The sequence below is a fragment of the Bolinopsis microptera genome, chromosome 3 (assembly GCF_026151205.1).
Source record: "Bolinopsis microptera isolate Bmic1 chromosome 3, MBARI_Bmic_1.0, whole genome shotgun sequence".
Classification (NCBI taxonomy): domain Eukaryota; kingdom Metazoa; phylum Ctenophora; class Tentaculata; order Lobata; family Bolinopsidae; genus Bolinopsis; species Bolinopsis microptera.
In genome coordinates, this window is record NC_087074.1 from 18,769,273 (window position 1) to 18,791,763 (window position 22,491).

At 37.6% G+C, this 22,491-nt stretch overlaps 3 protein-coding genes across 3 annotated transcripts in view; all 3 read left to right on the plus strand.

Annotated features, from left to right (window-relative positions):
• Positions 1-5,480: 5,480 nt before the first annotated feature.
• LOC134812746 (uncharacterized) lies at positions 5,481-7,144 on the plus strand. The gene has a single exon (XM_063820310.1). It carries the CDS (start codon positions 5,502-5,504, stop codon positions 6,570-6,572), a length of 1,071 nt encoding a protein of 356 aa, XP_063676380.1. The 5' UTR covers positions 5,481-5,501; the 3' UTR covers positions 6,573-7,144.
• Positions 7,145-7,259: 115 nt separating this feature from the next.
• On the plus strand, positions 7,260-9,311 carry LOC134812748 (intersectin-1-like). Its single transcript, XM_063820312.1, has 6 exons — positions 7,260-7,421; positions 7,578-7,641; positions 7,823-8,046; positions 8,302-8,457; positions 8,702-8,832; positions 9,065-9,311. Exons 1-6 carry the CDS (start codon positions 7,355-7,357, stop codon positions 9,221-9,223), a joined length of 801 nt encoding a protein of 266 aa, XP_063676382.1. The 5' UTR covers positions 7,260-7,354; the 3' UTR covers positions 9,224-9,311.
• A 40-nt stretch (positions 9,312-9,351) lies between these two features.
• LOC134812739 (intersectin-1-like) overlaps positions 9,352-22,491 on the plus strand; it is a 59,502-nt gene continuing 46,362 nt past the window's right edge. Inside the window, exons 1-10 of the mRNA XM_063820282.1 lie at positions 9,352-9,531; positions 9,794-9,937; positions 11,422-11,568; positions 13,994-14,107; positions 14,234-14,339; positions 14,884-15,023; positions 15,265-15,437; positions 15,605-16,381; positions 16,559-16,757; positions 17,053-17,104. Coding sequence (XP_063676352.1) covers positions 9,421-9,531; positions 9,794-9,937; positions 11,422-11,568; positions 13,994-14,107; positions 14,234-14,339; positions 14,884-15,023; positions 15,265-15,437; positions 15,605-16,381; positions 16,559-16,757; positions 17,053-17,104 — 1,963 coding nt within the window. The 5' untranslated portion in view covers positions 9,352-9,420. The remainder of the gene's footprint in view (positions 9,532-9,793; positions 9,938-11,421; positions 11,569-13,993; positions 14,108-14,233; positions 14,340-14,883; positions 15,024-15,264; positions 15,438-15,604; positions 16,382-16,558; positions 16,758-17,052; positions 17,105-22,491) is intronic.

Here is a 22,491-nt window from a genome sequence, read left to right on the forward strand (position 1 = left end):
GCTAATATAAATATTATGTAGTATTGAAAAATGTAAATTGTTTTTTATTTCCAGTTTTTTATCTGTTATTGCTACCTGTTAGATGTTGGTGTTTTATTTGTATAGGATCATTAAAACTACAATAAGTGACTGCCGATGAAATTGGGATCTAAGTTAAAAGTAAACATTGATATCTAAAATTGCCACAAAATCAAAACATTCTCACGCGCGAATTTTGTATACCACGTTTGTATAACAATTGCAATATCGTTATCACTTACCACGTGTTTTTAGCGCGCGCTGGCTGCTTGCTTTGCACTATATTTAATTTTAGAATTTTACAAATCTTAAAACAGTAGCACGATATTTAACAACTTTTGTACCTTATATACCAAGTATTTTATTACCAGGGGCGCCATATTTCTAGGGGGCGCCAAATTATGAGGAGGGGCGGCAGAATTTTGGCGCCCCCCTCTCACGGCGCCCCCCCGCATAGCGGGGTCTGCGGGGCCTTACGTTACGCCACTGATTTTGGGATGGGCGTGGCCCCTGGGAGTGGCCTGAGTGCGATTTTCAATCGCGCGCCCTGAAAATCGAGTCTAAAAATCTATCTTCTCCTACAGTTTTTGAGCAATCACCTTGAAACTTTCAGGATATGTTCTAAAGACCATTTAGAAGATTTCACTCTTTTTAGAATTTCGAGATAGGTCCTTTCTTAGGAAGCTAAATGAAGCTATTGAAGAGGGTCATATTCTTGACTGGAAAAAATTTAAAAGTCATCTACCCTCTCAGTTAATTCTGGTGTCCCCCAGGGCTCTATTCTTGGTCCCTTACTTTTTGTATTGTTTATCAATGATATTCCTCTTGGCCTTTCGGATAATACTGATATTGTTTTGTATGCCGATGATACAAAAATCTGGCGTAAAATACATTCATCTTCTGATAATACTAATTTACAAATGGATATAGACTATCTCTCTGACTGGGCACTAAGAAACAAAATGCGATTCCATCCAGCAAAATGTAAAGTGCTTATTGTTTCAGGAAAACCATCTTTATCTCCTCCATTCGCATATAATCTTGATGGCTCTCCTCTTGTGTATGTAGAGTTAGAAAAAGATCTTGGAGTCGATGTTACTCCTAAGCTAAGTTGGAATAGTCAGTGCGACAGAATTTATACTAAGGCCTGCCAACAACTTGGTATGGTCAGAAGAGATGGCCATATTGTCATTGATCAGAAACGTCGCCGGGCGCTTTACCTCTCCCTGGTTCGTAGCCAATTCGAAAATTGTTCCATAATCTGGCGCCCTTGTAATAAATCACTTAGTGATAAATTAGAAAGTCTCCAAAAGAGAGCTATTAAATGGATTCTGTCTGAAGAGGGCTGCAGTTATCCACCTGAGCAATATGTCAAAAAGTGCAAGCTTGTCGACATTCTCCCTTTGTCTCAAAAGTTTGACTTGAATGATCTTATTTTTTTCCACAAAGTTCTTAACAATTTAATTCCTGTATCGCTGCCTCACTATCTCTCTTTATATCAGGGCACTTCTCGACTAAGACGTTGCCACCTCGACAGTCTGTCTATTGTGTCATCAATTTTACCTAAGTTAAGTCAGAATTCACACACCACATGTACCTCAAATAGCCCACTGGCAAAATCATTTTTCTACAGAACCCATATACTGTGGAATGGACTCCCTTTACAGGTAAGACAGATTGTGTCTACTAGTCTTTTCAAAGCTGAGGTAACTAAGCATCTATGGAAATGTTTATTGGATAGTGAAACAACAGTCTAGCCTAGTGTCTTTGCTCCCCATATTATTATTATTTTTGTTTTATTAATTTTTTTATCTACCTTCCTATACTTTCAACATCATATCACACTTCACCCGCACACCTTCTCACACATTAATGACCATTTCAGACCTGTATCTAATGTATCTGGAATTTGACGTATTGAAATACCAATTTTGACTCTATATCCACAGTTATTCACCATGGATTTGTTTGTTATTAAATAGTTTTTCATAAATTTTTGGATTTAGATTAATTCGATGTAATGGGTCCAAGTTACTGCGGACATAGTTCACTATGTGTTTACCGTGTTTGGGTGCCCATCATATTTTACAGATGGGGGCGATATTTTGAACGATTCTATTTTATATTCATCTATTGCTGTACTCTGTAAAATTTGAAAAGTATTTAATAAAAAAAAACAAGAACATGACACTAGTCCCTTACTAGACAAATTCGATCTGGCTAGCTTTCATGATTTCTTTGCTTCCCTCTATAATAAACCAGACCAGGAACCAGATCTCACTCACCACAATCACAGACATTACCCTGAACCACCAGATCTGGACATCCTAAACAAGCCCATATCTGATTCTGAACTTACTTCCGCAATCAAAAAGCTCAAAAAGGGTAAAAGTTGCTCAAATGACTTGATCTCAAACGAGATGCTCCAGAGCCTAACTCCGCTTTGTTTCCAAGTCATCCTCAAAACATTCAACCACTCTCTGGTCTCAGGCTACTATCCATGGCATACCAGTATTATCACTCCTATCTATAAATCAGGCAACCCCTTCAGCCCAGACAATTACAGAGCAATAGCAGTTGGCAGTTGTATGGGTAAGCTGTTCTCTAGCATCTTACTTGAATGTCTGTTACACTTCAAAAAGCTCTACTGTCCTGACCCAAAGGAACAGCTTGGATTTTCGAAAGGTGCCCAAACTAACGATCACGTTTTCACCCTCAAGACAGTAATTGACAAATACACAAAAGCTAAAAAGGCTCGTCTTTATGCATGCTTTGTTGATCTAAGAAAGGCCTTTGACACTGTATGTAGGGACCTCCTTCTGCACAAAATTACATGCCTTGGAATAACCGGTAACTTCTTCAACTGCCTAAGTGATATGTACAAAAACTCTATTGCCCATATAAAAATTTCCAAACTCTTGTCGCCTAAAATTGATATTGGCAAAGGAACGGAGCAAGGACACCCCCTATCGCCAGACCTCTTTAAAATCTACATTAATGACTTTTCATCTCTCCTGAAATCTGTTGGTGACTATCCAGTTCTTGCTGACGTTCTGATATCACATCTGCTGTGGGCTGACGATCTTGTCCTTCTTGCTCTAAGTCCCGAGGCCTTGCAAGTCAATATCAACATTCTATTTGATTTCTGTAACTCCATGGGCCTTGAAGTAAATATTAAGAAAACTAAGATTGTAATATTCAGCCCTCCCAAACGAAAGCAGTCCTATGAAACATTCACATTGGGAGGTCAGCCCATCCAGCACACGGATAAATACTGCTATCTTGGCATAATATTCCACAGAAATGGATCGTTTACAGCAGCAAATACTGAGCTGAGGGCCAAGGCTCTCCGTGCTCTCTATGGCCTCAAAGGCAAAATAGTTAAGGATGCTCTCTCACACCGTGCCCTTAATATTCTATTTGACTCCTTAATAAAACCAATCCTGCTTTATGGCTGTCAAGTCTTATGCCCCCACTCAAAAACCATGAGATACCTTTCAAAAATAGATGACAAAGCCAACCCCCAGCATACCTTGAAGTACATTGCACAAGACCACTATGAAAAATTCCACCTAAAGTTTATCAAGTGGTCTTTGTCTGTACATTCAAAAGCATCAAATATAGGTTGCTGGGGCGAAAGCGGGCGCCACCCCCTATTCTTTGAAGCCTGCAAACTTGCAATAGATTACTATAGTCGCCTTGAAAACACTGAAAACGAACTACTCTGTGCTGCATTTCACGAACAAATCATGTTGGGACTTCCTTGGTATACCAACATCTCAAAGCTTCTCACCAAATACAACGTCACCCCCTCATCTTCCTCAAAATCTAAGCTCTCCACACAAATCAGTCATAACATGAGGGAAGAATTCGTGAATACCTGGAAAGCTGCCAAGGCCTCCTCGCCAAAACTAGAATTCTATAACTTAATTAAACATGATTTCGAACCAGAGGCATATTTACGAATTATCAAAATACCTGATGTTCGAAAAAGTCTGACAAGGTTTCGTATCAGCTGCCACAACCTCTACATCGAAAGGGGCAGATACGAAACCCCCCTTGTACCAAGAGAAGAACGTTGGTGCACCTACTGCTTTTTCAGCAAAGGGCTCAAGCCTATTGAGGACGAAAGTCACGTATTGATTGACTGTTTGCTATATTCCTCAGTTAGGGAAAAATTCAATTTCCATCCCCTAAACATTACTGACCTAGTCGGTTTGCTCTCCAACAAAACTCTAGATCCTACCACACTCACTGCCACAGCAAGAGCAATCCATTCAATTCTCTCTGTGAACGAAAATTATACAGCCTATTATAAGAGCCCAGATTTCCACTCAAATACTGGCAAGTGCATAATGCTATAGGACCTTAAAATAAGATTGAACCATACAAACTCGATTTATCTATTTTTCTAAAACTAGCATTATATAACATTTCTAAATTATCCCTACACACTTGTAAATAATTAGAATTGTGTAACTTAAATTATTTCAGAATTACAACTATTGTGTACTCAATAAAGTAATTATCACTTTTGTATCCTTGTATCCTTGTATCCTTGTATCCTAGGCCTTTAAACATTTTTTATTCCATTTTGAAAATCTTGGACCTGGAAAAATCGTCAAAAAAAGAGGTCCAAGATTTTCCAAATCGAATAAAAAATGTTTAAAGGCCTATCTCGAAATTCTAAAAAGAGTGAAATCTTCTAAATGGTCCTTAGAACATATCCTGAAAGTTTCAAAGTGATTGCTCAAAAAATGTAGGAGAAGATAGATTTTTAGACTCGATTTTCAGGGCGCGCGATTGAAAATTGCTCGCGCAATACAATTACACATGAGCGCTGACCGTTGACCAGCAATAATTTCGTCTAGGAACAATATTTTTCCATGGGACCAAAAGTAGCAGATAGATATCACTCCCCTCTATTTACTATAAAATCAATTTCGAGAGAAATTTCATAAAGACCCCCCCCCCTGCCCCCTTAACAACTATGATTGGAATTAATTGTCGAGAATTCAGCTAGTAATTAGCCACGTAACTAATTACTTAATTAACCAATACTTAAATTAATAAAATGGTGGCCTGGTGCCCCCATTTATGGCCTGCTTGCTCCCAACTGTATCTAGAACTTTTGTGATGTGAATTTATGGAATTTCATTTTTAGTTGACCATTTTATAAGTTACAGAGGGTTTTATTTTCTACCCTGGTTTTAAAAAATTTCATACCGTTTTTATTTAGTAATTTATTGACAGAAGTTTACTTTTAGGTGTTTAACCTTATAGTTAGACAATTACCATTGCTGAATTTATTTGTATATGTTGTTCGAATAATTTTTTTATTCCATACATTTGCATTCAATAGGAGCTTCTGGGACTACCATGATATAACCAAGTATTGCACTTAAATTCATATAATAGTAAGTAAATGTCATTCAATTTCATATTAAAATTGTCTTTTCTTGTAGTAAGAAACATTGCAGATAATGAAAGGGAGGTTTGTTTCTGCATTAGGAGCACGGTTAATAAATCAACAGAAGGCTCCTTGCTTGATTCTTGATGGAGGTATGGGGACTTCAATGAATAACTTGGGTTTGAATGAGTATGATTCTTGGAGTGCACCGCGCAGGTTGAATGAAGTGTATATTCGTGACAGTGTAAAGAAAGTACACACAATGTTTTTAGAAAGTGGAGTTGATATTCTTACAACGAATACATATGATTCAGAATTGGATGGCGGTAGTCAAAATTACATGAAAAGTCAGTGGGTCCTTGAAAATATAAATGTAGCTAAAGAAGCTATTGATGAGTTTATGGCAAGGACATCGAAAAGTGTTGATTTTCCCAGACCACTATTGGCCATGTCTGTTGGTACTGTTGCTACAACAATCAACTTTAGAGCTGAAAATTCAAACAGAGAACATGATGATGGCGCTGATTGTTTAAGGGTTGAAGGTTATGGCTTTGAAGCTTCATATATCCAATCTTACTTTAATGCCAGGTTGGCTGATGATATTTTGCATCATGGTGCTGTGTGCGGTGTCGCTGTTTTGGCCTTTGAAACTGTGGGTGATTTGTTAGAAGTACAAGTTATTTGTGATGTTCTGAAAGCTAAGGCTGATCTGCTAACTGAAACTGCAATGTCTACATGGGTTACATTGACTTGTCTCGATGAAGAAACAGTGGATACAGGTGGCAGTGTGACGTCTTGTATTGAGCTGCTGGCTAAGTGTCCTCAGGTAACTGGTGTTGGTATTAACTGCTCCCAGCCTCATCTCGTTACACCTATCATTGGGAAAATAAAACAAATACTTAAAGAATGCAATGCAGAAGATAAGCTTATTGTTGTTTATCCAAACAGTGGTGAAACTTACCTCAACAGAGAATTGAAAGATGGTGAAACAGATCATTGGAAAACAAATTTGGCATTTAAGAATTGGAAATTTGCTGATGCTGCCATGGAGTGGATCGATAATGGTGCACACATAGTAGGGGGCTGCTGCAGAATAACTGCTGAGAACATTGCTGAACTAGTACAGAAAGTAGGCAAACTTTAGCTGCTGAGAACATGTAAATAAGTGAATGAAGTCTAATTTTATGCAGCACTTTATCAGTAAATATGTGAATACAATTTTTTTAAATGTATGATTCATTTCATTTTACTTTTCACATGGGTTAGTGTATTTCTGTGGTCACACAGCATTTTCAGTCTTCAGATTATCACAGAAGGTATCTTGAGTGCAGTAGTGCATTGCATTTTATATTTTAGGTATGATTAGCATTAAATTATGATATTAGGCCAGTGAGATATGATGCATTTGATTGATAGTTCTTCTTTGTATTACATCAGTAGAAATAACCTTAACCTGGTTACCTTGTTGCACAGAGCAATTCTACCTGCACATTCACATTTTTCAATGAGATCATAACTTAGAGACTTTTTATTGAATTGTCAATGGGGTTTTTAGTCATATTTTTACCATCATAATTTGTTAATTGCCTTATATAGTAAAATCCTGATTTACCGTACCCCAATTTACTGTACCTCTTCCCTTCCCCAAAACGTTTGGAAATTTAACATTTCTAGTTGCATATCATATATGATTCTTAGAACAGTTGAAGTTATTTAGAGTACAACTTGTGCTTTTTATTTGTTTTTATTTTTAATATTCGGTTAAAATTGTTTAACAATAATTTTGAATATAATGTATTTTGAAATAGCAATTACAAAGATTATCCCTTAGAAAAATGAAAAGTAAGCCATCAAGATAAATGGTAATTCAGGGCATGTAATCATTGTGTAGCTTGACGATGAGGCTTTATCTTCTCTTAAAGAAACATGCAGAATCAACAACAAGTGGCACAACTGTTTAACTCCCTCGGGCCAGTCAATGGAAAACTTAGTGGTACGTTGTAAGATTGATCCTCCTTCTCTTCCTTTGTACATCAAGTCATATTTGAAAAGTCCCATTTAAATATTTAAAGTTATAATTTTTGTTGTATTAATGAACATCACTCAATCTTAATTAGATATTATTCATTATTTTAATTTCCATCCACAGGAAAAGCTGCACATGCTTTTCTGCTGACATCAAATCTTCCTACCCACTCTTTAAAAGATATATGGTAAATATTAACTGAAGTTTTACTGCTGTACCTCTTATTTTGCTATGATGTATAGGAATCAAATATTCTCCAAAAACTATTCAATATTTGATAACCTTTCAAATTAATTAGTTTCCTTACATTTAATATCATATTAAGGTATCTGAATATAAATACATATTAAACAAAACCAACTCTCTAGGACTAGATCTGACAGAGACAGGGATGGTTTCCTCACCCTCGAGGAATTCTCAACAGCGCTCAGTCTCATTAAAAACTTCAAGAGGGGCCTTAACTCTGCTGCAGCTAACAGTATGCACGCCATACCGATGGCTAATTCTCCCCAGCAATGGTCCACAGCCTCCTTAAGCAAGACTAAACTCTCAGCCGCTGCCGCTAACTGGTCCTCCTTCTCCTCCGACCAAGGTATTGGCATTTAGTTGTAAATTAATATAGTGTTGGCTGGCAAGGGCTTAATTTGGCTCTATCTGTTTGGCGAAACAGCGATTCTTTAAACGGATAAATCATGTTATTACTTGAAATGAGTAACATGATAGTTGAATTGTCAATTGACAATATATTGATAATATCAAGACAATTTGCATACAATACAAACTATTCAAAAATTAACTTGATCATAATATACTCTGAAACTTATAATAAAAGTTTGTTTGTTTGCAGGCAGGAACATGTCCCCTATGAAAGCTGGAGCAAGCAGCTTATCCTCTGTACCTGCCTCGATAAGCTCGGAGGTGTGGGTAGTTGATCTGAACTCCAAGAAACGGTACCTTTCTCTTTTTAACAGACTGGACAACCGCAGAACGGGATCTGTAGTAGGTGAGTTCCTGTGGCATGGTCACTGTGTGTTCATTGTTTTCACGTCCTAGGGGAGGTGTTTAATAGGTATCTAGAAGATAGAGCGGTTTATGTAAGAGGACAATTGATACTTTGGTGTGGTTTTCGTATCACTTATAATGACAGTACTGCTTGAGTTTCAGTGTTCATATTACCAGATTTACTATCAGTATCATGAAATATTACTCTCGGTTTCACTTTAAATTACGTTCGGTTTCATTATCAGGATCTTTGGTAAGAGGAGAGTTCATGCAAACAGGGCTGTCTGCTCCAATACTCAGTCAGATCTGGAACTTGTCAGATATTACCAATACGGGGTCCCTCTCGGCGGACGAGTTCTGTCTTGCCATGTACCTGGTTAGTTTGTCAATCCTGTTATTTTAACTTCGTGGTGATTAATACCACTTTATACACACTTATACACTTATACACACTTTATACCACTTTATACACAGTTAATACGAGGATTAGTTAGCTACTAGGCTTCTAGACTGTTAAGTTGTTAGCTATAACTTAACCTTCAAATTGCGATGAACCGAAATACAAGCTCGGAAGATAGCGAAGTAAAAACCAGTGATCATTTGTGTAGGTTGAGAGCGCACAGAGAGGAAGGATCCACCTCCGTCTCTTACTCCAGCCCTGGTTCCTCCACAATACCGTCACTATCTCCTTAAAGACCAGACAGCTTCTCCCCCTAAACCTGACTCCATCTTTACCAAAGGTATGTTATATTATAATATGCTACTAGTGATTACTGCGCGGTGAAGTCGAAATTTTATCGAATGTAGATTAGTGTAATTGTATTAAAAGTAATTTAAAAACCAAATTTCGAGCTTTTTATACTGCAGTAATTTGAGCTGGGACCTTTAAAATCATTACATCATGTGCGATGTGTCAGCAGTTTAAACTTCTCATCTGAAAGTATAAGAGTAACTCATTCTTGTCATGTTTATCACAGCTTCGCTCGAGAAAAAGAAGCAGGAAAACTTCAACAAGGGTGAAGCAGAATTGGAGAGAAGACGACTCGAAATCAAAGAGCGGGAAAGGAAAGAGATCGTAAGTAAACTTTGTATTTCGAATTATCCACTATCGAAGTGATCGAACATGTTCCATTACGATAATTGGAGACGCCTGATTTCTTACAAATGTGAAATTAACCTACCAACCACATTGAAACCAGCCACCAATGTCTCAGATTCATGTGTCTCGTGTAACGTTGTGTCACGTGTAACGTTGTGTCACGTGTAACATTGTGTCACGTGTAACGTTGTGTCACGTGTAACGTTGTGTCACGTACTCACTTTTTCTGTAAACTCAGGAAGACAAGGAAGCGATGGTAGCAGCTGCTCAGGAACTAGATAGACAGAAAGCAGAGCTACAAGCCCGGAGACAGCTCGAGTTTCAGAAACAGAAGACAAAGAGTCTGGAAGTGGCTGCTCAGAGGAGACAACAGGAGGAAGAGGTAATATCTGGGGTAATATCTGGGGTAATGTCTGGGGTGAAATCTGGGGTGAAATCTGGGGTGAAGGTAATATCTGGGGAAATATCTGGGGTAGAGATAATATCTGGGGTAATATCTGGGGTAGAGGTAATATCTGGGGTAATATCTGGGGTAGAGGTAATATCTGGGGTGAAGGTAATATCTGGGGTAATATCTGGGGTAGAGATAATATCTGGGGTAATATCTGGGGTAGAGATAATATCTGGGGTAATATCTGGGGTAGAGGTAATATCTGGGGTAATATCTGGGGTAATATCTGGGGTAGAGGTAATATCTGGGGTAATATCTGGGGTAGAGGTAATATCTGGGGTAATATCTGGGGTAATATCTGGGGTAGAGGTAATATATGGGGTAATATCTGGGGCAATATTTGGGTTAATATATGGGGTATTTTTTTCATACCATTTAAGCATTTGAACCAGTCAAAAAAGTTGAAGTTGTATATCTTTTACGGTTTTTGCGGAAAGTCGTGTTAAAGTTGATGCCGTGGTGTCAGTAAAATGGTACGGATATAGGGCACTGAGGATTGGTATTGTTTTCTACATAATATCATGAAACGGATCGTTTGCCCGCCAATTTGAGTGTTTCTCTTTGTTTGTGATACAATATATAATATATATATTATATATATAATATCGTCTCGCTTTATATTAATTAAGATGCTTTATACACAGATGACGAATAATATGACTTGATTTTAAATACGAATGTTGTGTAAGCTTCTTTTTAGTTCTGCTAGGAATGTAGATAATCTAGATTAAGACTGTTTAGCTACAATTATAAAATTAAATGAATCTCCCCTGGGAGATGGGATTATTTACTCAACCTAACATTGTATGTACTATGTATGTAATTATCTATATTAAATGGCTCAAGCCGAAATGTGATCTTTACTGTAAGATTTGTAAATGTACGCGTTATAAAGTTATAATATAATAATGCCTTCGGCTCTTCGGGCTCCGCTTGATAATTCCCGACAGCTTGCTGGAGGGAATTTGCGGCCCGAAGAACCGGAGGTATTATGTATTATAATATTTTCCGGTTCCGAATTGGAAGGAGTGTAATCCGATACGTGCGCATGATACAATATAGTGTCTAATATATAGAACGCCAGTGTTATTTGTTTTACAACTTGCCGCCAGCCAGTCTGAGGTCTATGCTGATAATACCTTGGCTTCCCTTGCGGGATATATCGGCAAATTATCAGCTCTCAGTGTCCGAGACTTTTAGTGGATATAATTCCCGGAAGGTATTATAAGAATTTATAAGAGGCATACAGCATTACGGTACTGCCACGTTGACTACCACTAAAAGTAAACTGCCTTATTTACAAATCTCAACACACGGCTGCAATTGGGCAATAACCGAGGCCACATCACCGGACATGGATAACATGACGTCACAATATTATATTATGACGTCACAAAATAACGTCACAACTTCAGGTACAACAGACCCTGTACCGTAACAAGATGGAGACCTGGGCTGAGTCACGAAAACAGCAGCTAGAAGGGCAGTTATCAAGACTTAGGGAACTAACCACAGGACTTAGGACCAGGAAGTTTCTACTTGACAAGGAGTTGTCTGATATGGTGAGATAAATTTATATCTTGATTTGAAATTTAGTAATCCCTTACTTTCTAATGTCTTGTTTAATTTTTTTTCTGTTATTTTAGAATACTGATTTTTGAAAGTAAATGTGTAATACTGATTGCTGAAGATTACTTAAATCATAAATGTGTAATTATCTATATATTACAAAACGGCATATTGTGTAGGTTTCAATTTAAACTGCCATCAATCATTGAATAACAGCTGTGCAAATACATGAAATACATTGTTTACGAGCGCTAACTCGTTATGTGCATTGTGCCCCCCCCCCCCCCCCCCCTATAGCTATGAGCAGTGTTCATCAGACACTGCAGGAATGTGTTAAGTTGTCGACTATTATAATAGAAGGGTTTGATTACTGAGCAGAGGCTCACGTTACCAAAATAGATCATTTCAAACAGTAAATTCTTAAATTACTCGGCTGTTACCACCATCATGTAGGTCGGTGATACTTGATCCGTTTAAAATTTCAAACGAGTGTTCACTGTTCATTAAACACTGGTAATTAAAGACTGGTAATTTTATTAGCTAAATTTCACGAAGAACTTTTCCTAGTCCCTAACATAAACACTCAAGTCTCAAGGGGCCGGGAAAGGAAAATAAGGAAATGTGACAATTTGTATTATGGTCACCTTTAATTTGCTCCTTCATGTTCGACATACCTTTAACTTTGAGTTTTAGACTTGGATTTATATTATGAACTCCGGTTGTTAAGTCTCAGACTATTTACTTTAGGTAGAGGCATGTTCGATTGCTGATAAGAAATAAGATTTATTCTGAATAACAAATAAAAATGAATAGAAATTATGGCCTGGAGGTTGTATTTATCAGTTCTATTCCGTAGATTTTATTGTATTATATCCGACTCCGTATTGAATAGCTGTAGTCAATTTCTTTACATAATGTATACTGTTTAATGTATATAATGCGTGTAGATTATAGCGTAAAGGCTTGTAGAATGAATTGCAAGCCTACGAAATGCTCAATACACAACATTATATACATTACATACTTTACACAACATTATATTATACTATACATTATACATACTAGTGTAACCTGTGCCTACGGCCGGGACTTGACTATCGCAGTTGAAATTCAAAAGTATAAACCCGCCTATTATATTCTTATATTCGAAAACACGCATTACATTTTCGTATTCGTATTTAAAACGGTGCGAAAGTATGAACTCGCTCTGTCCAAACACACCGCAATTTAATTCTGAGCGCCCCTCACGTATCTTATAGTAATACTTTGACATACGTTGTATACCTCTTTTCGCGCGCGAAGCAAGTAATACTTGGACAATCTTGAGGTCCCCTGCCAAATTACCTAATTATATAGCAAATCTGTTATGAGGGGAGAGAGAGAGCGAGAGAGGGAGAGTACTGAGACACTTTATAGTATCACATTTGGGTCACAAAATGATCAATTAAACCACTTACCACCGACCAATTTGAAAAACCTTATTCATTTGGCTTCGTCAGAGTTTTGTTGGGACTATACCGGGAAAAACCAGTCCCATATCTCTTACCGTTTTCTTGATTCAGCCGTTCGGAAATTACACGCGAACACACACATCTTGAGATTATTAGTATAGATATTATAAAAAATACATTATAACACAGTTATAATCTGTAGGGGGGGGGGGGGTCCAAGGGGAACTTTGGGGAACTTTGGTAAAGTCCCCCAAGATTTCTGAAGTTCCCCAAAAAACAGTTCCCCAAAACTCCCCAAAGTTCCCCAAAATTCCCCAAAATTATTCAAAATTATTCAAAATTATTCAAAATTATTCAAAATTATTCAAAATTATTCAAAATTATTCAAAATTATTCAAAATTATTCAAAATTTCTCTAATATACATTAATACCCATTAATGTTAACATGTATGTTATTATAAAGTATAATCTTAACTTACTTGTTGATACTTGCAGCATGATAATTTTTTTGGCATGATAATTTTTTTGGGGAACTTTGGGGAATTTTGGGGAATTTTGGGGAATTTTGGGGAACTTTCTGAAGTTCCCCAAAAAAAAGTTCCCCAAAATTCCCCAAAATTATTTGTTTCATTGATAATTTTTTGGGGAACTTTGGGAAAGTCCCCCAGGTTTCCTGAAGTTCCCCAAAAAAAAGTTCCCCAAAACTCCCCAAAGTTCCCCTTGGACCCCCCCCTCTGTAAACTTGATGAGGTATTTATAACTCAGACATCTACACGTGTGTGAGATACCACATAAACTTCCACCACATTCCACACACACACACACACACACACAGTGCACACATCTAATCTCTCCGTGTAGGCTCTAGTACAACTTTCACAGTCGAGTATTGAGTAGTCCTCATTAATCAAACGCAGTAGAAATGTAATAAATGTAATGTAAAGTGTGACACTAAGAATGTGCCAGATGGGGAGACGCGACAAAGCTAAAGCTACGTTGAACGCTTTTGTTGAGGAGAAATCTAACATCTACCAGGATATCGAGAAGCTGAACCGACATAGGCAGGAGATACTAAAGGAGGTTGGGAACTTTATTTCTCGTTACATTTCGGCCAGAATAAGGTCCTAGACGACTATAAATTATTTAATTGATTCATTAATTATTAATAATTGATTAAATAATTTATTAATTAATTGATCACGACAGGTTGGTTCAGCTCGTATGGCAGTGCAATCGTCTCAGCACGAGCTCGCAACTGTAACTAATGATAAACTAAGACTATCCCAGCAACTCCGTGCGAGACGCAATCCTGGTCAGTGCACTATTTCTTCCTCTTCCTTCGTTTCATACCTTTGAGATATGGATCATATAACAAATGTTACATCTTAATTTCATTGACTCGCAGGAATTTAAGCTATTTGTAAGATCAGTAGCTCATTAGTCGTTATCTCATATAGCTTGTCATATAATGTCCTTAGACAGCCTAGCACTTAGGGTTGAGCACTTATAGTTTAAATGTTATCAGCTGTAATTATCATTTAAATGTTATCAGCTGTAATGTTATCATTACTGTACCTCGAAGTAAAATGTTTAAGATCTGTTACATGTTCAAAGTAAATGAGTGCATTGTCTTCCGCCACTCGTCATTTTCATAAAACTATTTTACTATAAAACATAATATACATTATTGTGCAACTTCATAACAAGATCATGGAAAATATTTCTCGATTGTTAAATTGTATAATCGATACCGTCAACAGTTCAGTATTTACTGTTCGGTATGCTGTATACCTTACCTACCAGTTCTCCCTACCTATTCAGAATTTGCAAGTAACATTCCATTCTCCTTCCACCAGATGAAATGATGATCAGTATCTTGGAAGAACAAGAAAAGGGAAAACAAAGTGTGATATCTCTGCAGTCTACCCGATCTGGCATAGTCAGTAAAACTAACCAGTATCAGAGTCAGATTGAGCTGCTTCAGACTGGTTTCACGGTAAGATAATCATGTTTCCGGAATCCGGAGAACATGAGTGGAGGACTGAAAACAGTCCTGACCTACCTGTTCATTTCGCTAATTGTCATGTCAAAAACCCACTGTTTATTCTCACCGTGTGAACATAGGTGACCAATGATTACAGTGTCTGACGTCTGTAGAAAGTAATAGTCCACTCAATAATACTATAATAATAATCTGCTAGGTATCCTAAATGAAATACTTAATTGTCATTTGTCAGGACGTCCAAGAGCGAGTATTGGAGAAGGAGAAGGAGCTGGAGGGTAAAGAGAACCTACTCCGGGAACTGCTGTGGTGTAAGGAGCAGCAGGAGGAGGTGGAGCGTACCCAGAGGGAGGCGGAGAAACAGCGCCAGGTGGAGGAGACACAGAAACGCAATGAGGAGATTAAGAAGTAGGAAACAAATTTTTTATTGAGTTTAGTTTTTTTTTAACTTTCAAACCTCGATCTAATTAAAATCTATCAAAGATCGTAGATGTTTTCCAAATAGCGTTATTTCAAGATGGAACATAATTATGGACAAGAATTTATCAAGAGAATAATTAATGTCTAAATTTCAGGATTGAGCTGTCATTAAAGAAGAGCGAAGAAAAAGACCCCGAACTCGACTCCTTTGAACGAATCCGGCTCCAATCGGTCAAATTCAATGAATTCCTCTCTGAAAAATCGGACGAAGCAAACAAGAACCTAAAGGAAGCAGCTGTTGCCCAGATGTTAGCCAGTGAAGCGGTGGACGAGCAGCGTGGCAGGTTAAAACAACTGGTGGAAAAAGAGAGGAAACGTCATGATTCAGAACGGGAACAGTTCCAAGCTCGAGCCTCTAATACCCCAAAGAAAATGAACATGAACAACATGCTCAATACCAGACCTCCTAACACTACCAGACCTGCTGTGAAGCCAGGACACCTCCCTGCACAAGTGAAGGCTGTTGTTGAAGATAATCTGATATGTCTTGATACTCCACCTCGACCCAACCCCAAACCTAGGATAGACTTCCTCGCTGATCTGACTGAGATCCTCTCCTCCCCACCTCCTCCTACTAATCTGGCAGTTTATTCTACCCAGTCAAATACTACTCCGGATAATATGTCACATTACTCTACCAACAATACTAACGGACAGAATCCTCCTAAATCACCTGCAGCAGAGCTCAACCTGAACAACGCACAACTCCTAAACTTGTTTCCAACCACGGAGCAGCTACAGAAAGTTGGAGAGAAGAGTATGGAGTTGGAGTCAGACGAACAAGCTGATCAGCCTGAGATTATCTACCAGGCGCCGGGTGGGGAGGTGGTTGATGATGAGTGGAATGATGAAGATTATCAAGAACCTGAGAGGTAATTATATAATTAGGTAATTACATTTAATGAACATGATTACGTAATATGATATTATGTTCTATGATCAATCATTTTTAACGGATAACGACTTTCATTATAATGCCACTTATCCTACACATCCTACACACTTATCCTACACACTTATTCTACACACTTATCCTACTTACCCTACAGTATCTACATGAATGTTGACCCGTCTGGTTTATTGAGTTCCCGATCCCCCGACCCTGGGCCAACAGAGAACAGGGCACAACCACCATCGGATTATAGTACAACAAACGCCGGTCATTACAGTGCAACGAACTGCGATCAGATCGGCCCGTTGGTGGATGATTCAGATAGCAACATTGTGACTTCAAGTAACATTGAGGAGGTACAAACAATAAACGGTTATTTAAAACAATTCCCACGACTCTCACGGCTATAAAGCTATAATATGATGTAATGTTTTCACAATCGGTCGATTGTGAAGAGCTCCGTGTAGTCTCATTCACCGAATGTACTAATGTCAATCATTGTTATATTATCAATACAACACGTACAGTCGTGAAATATACTATCAAGATCTCTACGTTGCACACTACACAACCTAGATTTACTTACTTTGTCGTTTGGTCCGTTTTGAAATGTGTCTTGGCTGCTTCTTTCTTATTAAAAATGTATTGCAGACGGAAGATCATATCTACGCATTAGCCAGCAGCTGCCTGAAGAAACCAACAGGTAAACCCCCCTGATTCCACCAAATCAATCTTGTAATGACCATATTTCATTAAATTAGTTAATTGTAAGTGTAATAAGTCTGTGCGTATTTTTCTGTACATCCGTTTGTGTGGTCCAATTATGTAAGTATATCGAGTATACGGCGTGGGTTGAATGTTATAATAATTCAAAATGAACATCGATATTATATAATATATCTAGTCGAAATACTAAAAAGCCCGAGATAACAGGGAGGAAGCTAGTAGTATTCTTTGAGAAAAGTTTTAATCGTATCAAAAAATATCCATCCTAACTGAAGATACTGCCGGTTATAATGCAATCGACATTCGACACTCTAAACACAACGTAATTACCACAAAACCGATCAAAATTCCGTCCAACAATCATTGCACGTGCTCATTCAAACACCATTGCTATGCAACCTTTTGATTTTTTACCTAACTTTATATTTCTCATCTAATTTGCACGTGGGCGGTCGTACAAACAGAAATAATCTTCAGAATTATAGTATAGACTAGAAAGTAGAAAGCCCGTGGTCACAGGGAGGAAGCTAATAGTATTCTTTGGTCAGTTTATATCGCATCGTGGGCGGTCGTACATATATACAGGGCACAGGCAGACAAAGATAATCTTTCGAATTATAATTAAGATATAGTCGAAACAGATTTAAGGATTATTTGCATAACAGTTAACAATGCCTAGAATCAGTACTCATATTCATAAGATGAAGAGGGGCTTAAGAAATGTTATGATAATAATTTATCAAACTGATAATAGTGCCGGCACTATTTTTGTCAGTTATCAAATTAAATAAATATCTACAGAAAATTAATATAAACGGATCCCTTGTAGACTCGAATCCTCTTAGAAACGGATCCCTTCAATAGTTTCTATTTTTTATATGTAATATAGTTTTTTATAGAAACTATATACTTCTGCGCCAGATTAGACAGGAATTCCTGGTAATCTTCCTGGTTATCTTCCTGGTAATCTTCCTGGTTATCTTCCTGGTAATCTTCCTGGTAATATTCCTGGTAATATTCCTGGTAATCTTCCTGGTAATCTTCCTGGTAATATTCCTGGTAATATTCCTGGTAATCTTCCTGGTATAGTAATATTCCTGGTAATATTCCTGGTAATCTTCCTGGTAATCTTCCTGGTAATATTCCTGGTAATATTCCTGGTAATCTTCCTGGTAATATTCCTGGTAATATTCCTGGTAATATTCCTGGTAATATTCCTGGTAATCTTCCTGGTAATCTTCCTGGTAATCTTCCTGGTAATCTTCCTGGTAGTCTTCATTAAATTAAATCGCTGTCGTCCTCCAGTGATCTCACGTACCCAGCACACACCAGCCAGTTACAGGCGGATCAAGGATCTGAGACCTTTCCAATCATTTCACTTCCGCCTGCATCAGTGCGTGACTCTTTGTATGCGATATTCAATGTTATTAGTTATAGTTATTGTGTTATAGTGCCTGATTAGTTTATAGCTGCTTCTTCTGAACTGCTCATTCTATGTCGAACATAGTTTTGTTTTGTTTCTATCGGATTACTGCAAATTGCGGAGGAGTTTTTTGGGGGTTTTTTCTAGTTTTTCGCTGAAACATTATATTTTCTCTGAAACATTATATTTCTCTGAAACATTATATTCATGATATTGATTCCATCTTAAACAAGGTACTCCCAATTCTTTTCTTTTTTCCGTTAAGTTAATTATATCACTGCGATTGCAAATATAATGACTAGCTCACTGTAACACTAAAATCTATTTCCATCTAATTTCCGGATTTCTGCAAGAATTCGGAAAATAGAGGTGTTAATTTTAATAACAGAACATTTCCCTGGAATTAGGGTTGTGAACCTTCCCACCTTCTTAGCAGTGATTGGCGGGGTATGTGCCATATTTGACCTAATTTTGGCTACTTTGACTTGTTTGATATCGTAAGGATACTAGTAGGTTTTTGTCCAAGGATAGCTGCTTTTGTTCGAGGATAAACTAATCTGATGGTTTATCTTATAGACTAGGTGTCTTGCCCTAAGCATATTACTGGGGATTGAGCATAATAATAAAATATGAAAATAATGCTCGGTCACGTGACATATCACTAGGTTATATCCATTGTCCAGAGAGCTTGGTGCTCCGAGATTGGTGCTCCTAGATGGCTTATGTGGTATTTAATGTGATAAGTTGAATATTCAGTACTTAGCGATGTGTAAATCATTAACATTACAATCATAATCAAATGAGAAAATGTTGTGAGTTTGTTGCGTATTTTTTGCTTAGCTTTAAATCATATGTTTTGAAAAGAAGCTTTTAGAATGTTGTATTTGTGTGAATATTTATAGAAATATTAATTTGATCTCTCCCGAATATTGAGTGGTGTGAATATACTTAACTGTAAAAATTAGCAGTTCATTAGCCGGAGTTTATTCACTAGATTAAATATAATTTCTTGTCGTCACTTCAATGCGGGTCCCTTTCTCTACAATGTTTAAAGCTCACACATTTTATCTTCTGGCTCAGCCGGTTTTCTTAGTGTGAATGAACCGTTGTGTGCATTTTGTGTATTTTCCTATTTTTATTGCTTTAAAGACTGGAGATGGAGAATAGCAATGATTAGTTTTGAGAGTGCACCTGAATGTAACAGGAGATCTGACAACCAGTTCAAGTAAATCATTTTCGTTTTAGTCCCTAAAAATCTAGATTCTAAATCAATGAAATTACTTGCACTGGCCGTCTTCTTTATTGCTAGCTGACTTTTCGTATAATTTCATATTCTCCCAATTCATTTAACGTTTATAAACGTATAAATACGTATAAAACACTGAATTTTATTCAAGTTAACGGGTTATTCATTAAATTCAAGACAATTTATTAGGAGACGAGATAAACAATAAAAACCCGTAATGTTTTTCATTGCTATAACCCCGTCTAGTCATTGACTACTGATTATAGTAATCATAATTCATTACCATATAATATAGTGATAATATCCAATATTCATAGTGTAAATCCTGCTTATCCATAAGAAAGACAGTTTACAATTTACATGCGCTGCAGTTAAGTTTATTACAAAATATATTGATGAGGCCTGATAATGAAATTATAATTTGTAATGAAGTTGTTTTGCCCAAGTAATCAAGTTGTCCGGTACCCTTCCTCTTCCCACCTACTACCAGGTCCTCTACCCAGGTCCTCTACACAGGTCCTCTACCTAGGCCCCTGTCCCCTGATTCATTTAATCGGTTATAGTTTACTGCTTCTTTGTTTTCACGCTCGTCAATCTTACTATATATAAAGCGAGACGATATATTATATGGATGTGTTTATCCGTACCATTTTACTGACACCACGGCATCAACTTTAATGCGACTTTCCGCAAAAACCGTAAAAGATATACAATTGAAACTTTTTTGACTGGGTCAAATGCTTTAATGGCCTCCAAATCAGCATGAAAAAATAAAAAATTGGCCAAGGAATAGGAGTTTTAGAGCCCAAAATTTGCACCCCCAAGTGGTGTCAAAAACGCGAATTAAATAGGTAATAGTTATTTTAGTCTCTTGAGTCTTGACACCAATTTAGGGTTATACGGGTTCCTGCTAGTATAATGAACGTGTTGTACAGCTGTTTGTGTGATGTTGTGTAATTGATTCAGGGGTTTTATTCGCTGTCGAGTTTTCAACTTATAGTTGCTTAATTTCACTTAAAGCGAGCAGCACCCGATTCCCGCTGCCCTCTGAGGATGGTGGAGTTCCATTATATACTATAGTACGGACTACTTGTGACGTATAATCGAAACTCTCTGTCAGGCGATTTTAGTCTCTGTTAATTAACGGCCGGTGGCTTGATCCTACAGTCTAGGGCCCGAAACAACGATCTGGTGTTCTTGATACTTTGATACCACTGAGGCCAAAACAATGATCTGGTATGCATCATGTCCTTCCTCCAACATTTCGCAACCTTCTCGTCCTGCTTCATGTGGTCCACTATTTTCTAAACTGTCTGTGATTGGTGACCCGTGACCGTTCCATTTATCGTCTGTATGATACATGTTTTCTCTCTCCTTCTCGTATTTTTCTCTTCGGTGTACCCACCATAAAAACAGTGGTATTGAGGGTGCAGGTGCAGTGCCATGTGGTGACTGGTAATTACAGGGGCCTCACCCCCTGGATCCTCGGGTCACGTGTCCTGACTCTCACAATTGTGATGTAGATTCCTCGCACCCATCATTATCATGAATCATGATCTAGTGTTGGTACAGTTATCCTGGTTTAGTTAGATGCTTGAAATTAGCTTACGAACAAAGTTAAAGGGGTGTTTTCTTCAAAGATTTATAATTTTCAAGTTCTGATGTTCGAAAGAACGATAATCAGTCCTTGTATAATTGTCTATTTAAAGACTTGATATATGGGTGGGTGGTGACGTTGGCGGGGCTTTAACTCTCTAAAAACTACAACTGTATTTACTGCTCTACTATATAAAAGTTCTCTTTAACGCACCTTGATTGTTGGATCTGATGTACAGGTATTCAATGTGTTATACCACCTGATTATAGAGTGGGGGTTAACATTAAAAACACCAATGCTGCTTCGCTGTGTGTCCATTAAGTCACGTTATTTACATTGAAGTCACGTTGTGAATATTTTTGTGTGTTTTCGCATTGGAGCAGTTTTCTTTTGTTGCTGTAAATTATAACTTATATAACTTACATAAATTATAACATATATAACCTACTCAAGGGACTCTTTTTGATTGATACATAACATAATCTATTGCCTTTGTGATCAATAGATTTTGAGGTGCGGGTTTGCTGTATTTCTTTTGATGCGTGGAAATGAATTTGATTGGTAAACCTCTCCCCTAGTATGCTATTGCGATCGTGGTCCATATATAGTCCAAACCCTCCTGGCTGTATTTGATTTTTGATAAAGCAGCTCGACTCCAAGTCATCACAATTTTGCCGGTTTATAGATGGTACAGTTGTTGATAGTTCTTTGCTCTGAAAGGCTCCCATCACCATTTATCGTTCACCGCTGATGACCATTGTGCAACAGTATTGTTAAGATGCACTCGCACTATCTCTTCCGGTATAGGGTATTGTTCTTCGTTATTTCGACCACAATGAACGAGGTCAATCCAAGGACTGATACTGAACCTGCTATTTTAAAAAGGGGCTGATTTGAAATACTGCACTCTGTAGCTGATGCTTGTGTTCGTACTAATGTGTCGCACTTGCCCCAAAAAGGTCTTATTGCTGTACACTACCCACCTCATTCGCGGGCATCTTACCATTTCTTTTGGCGAACTGTTTTCTTTTCCTTTGGCCTGAGCTCAGTGTCATAAGTGAGTAAGTGGTGTTCCAGCGATTTGTACTCAGATTGTTG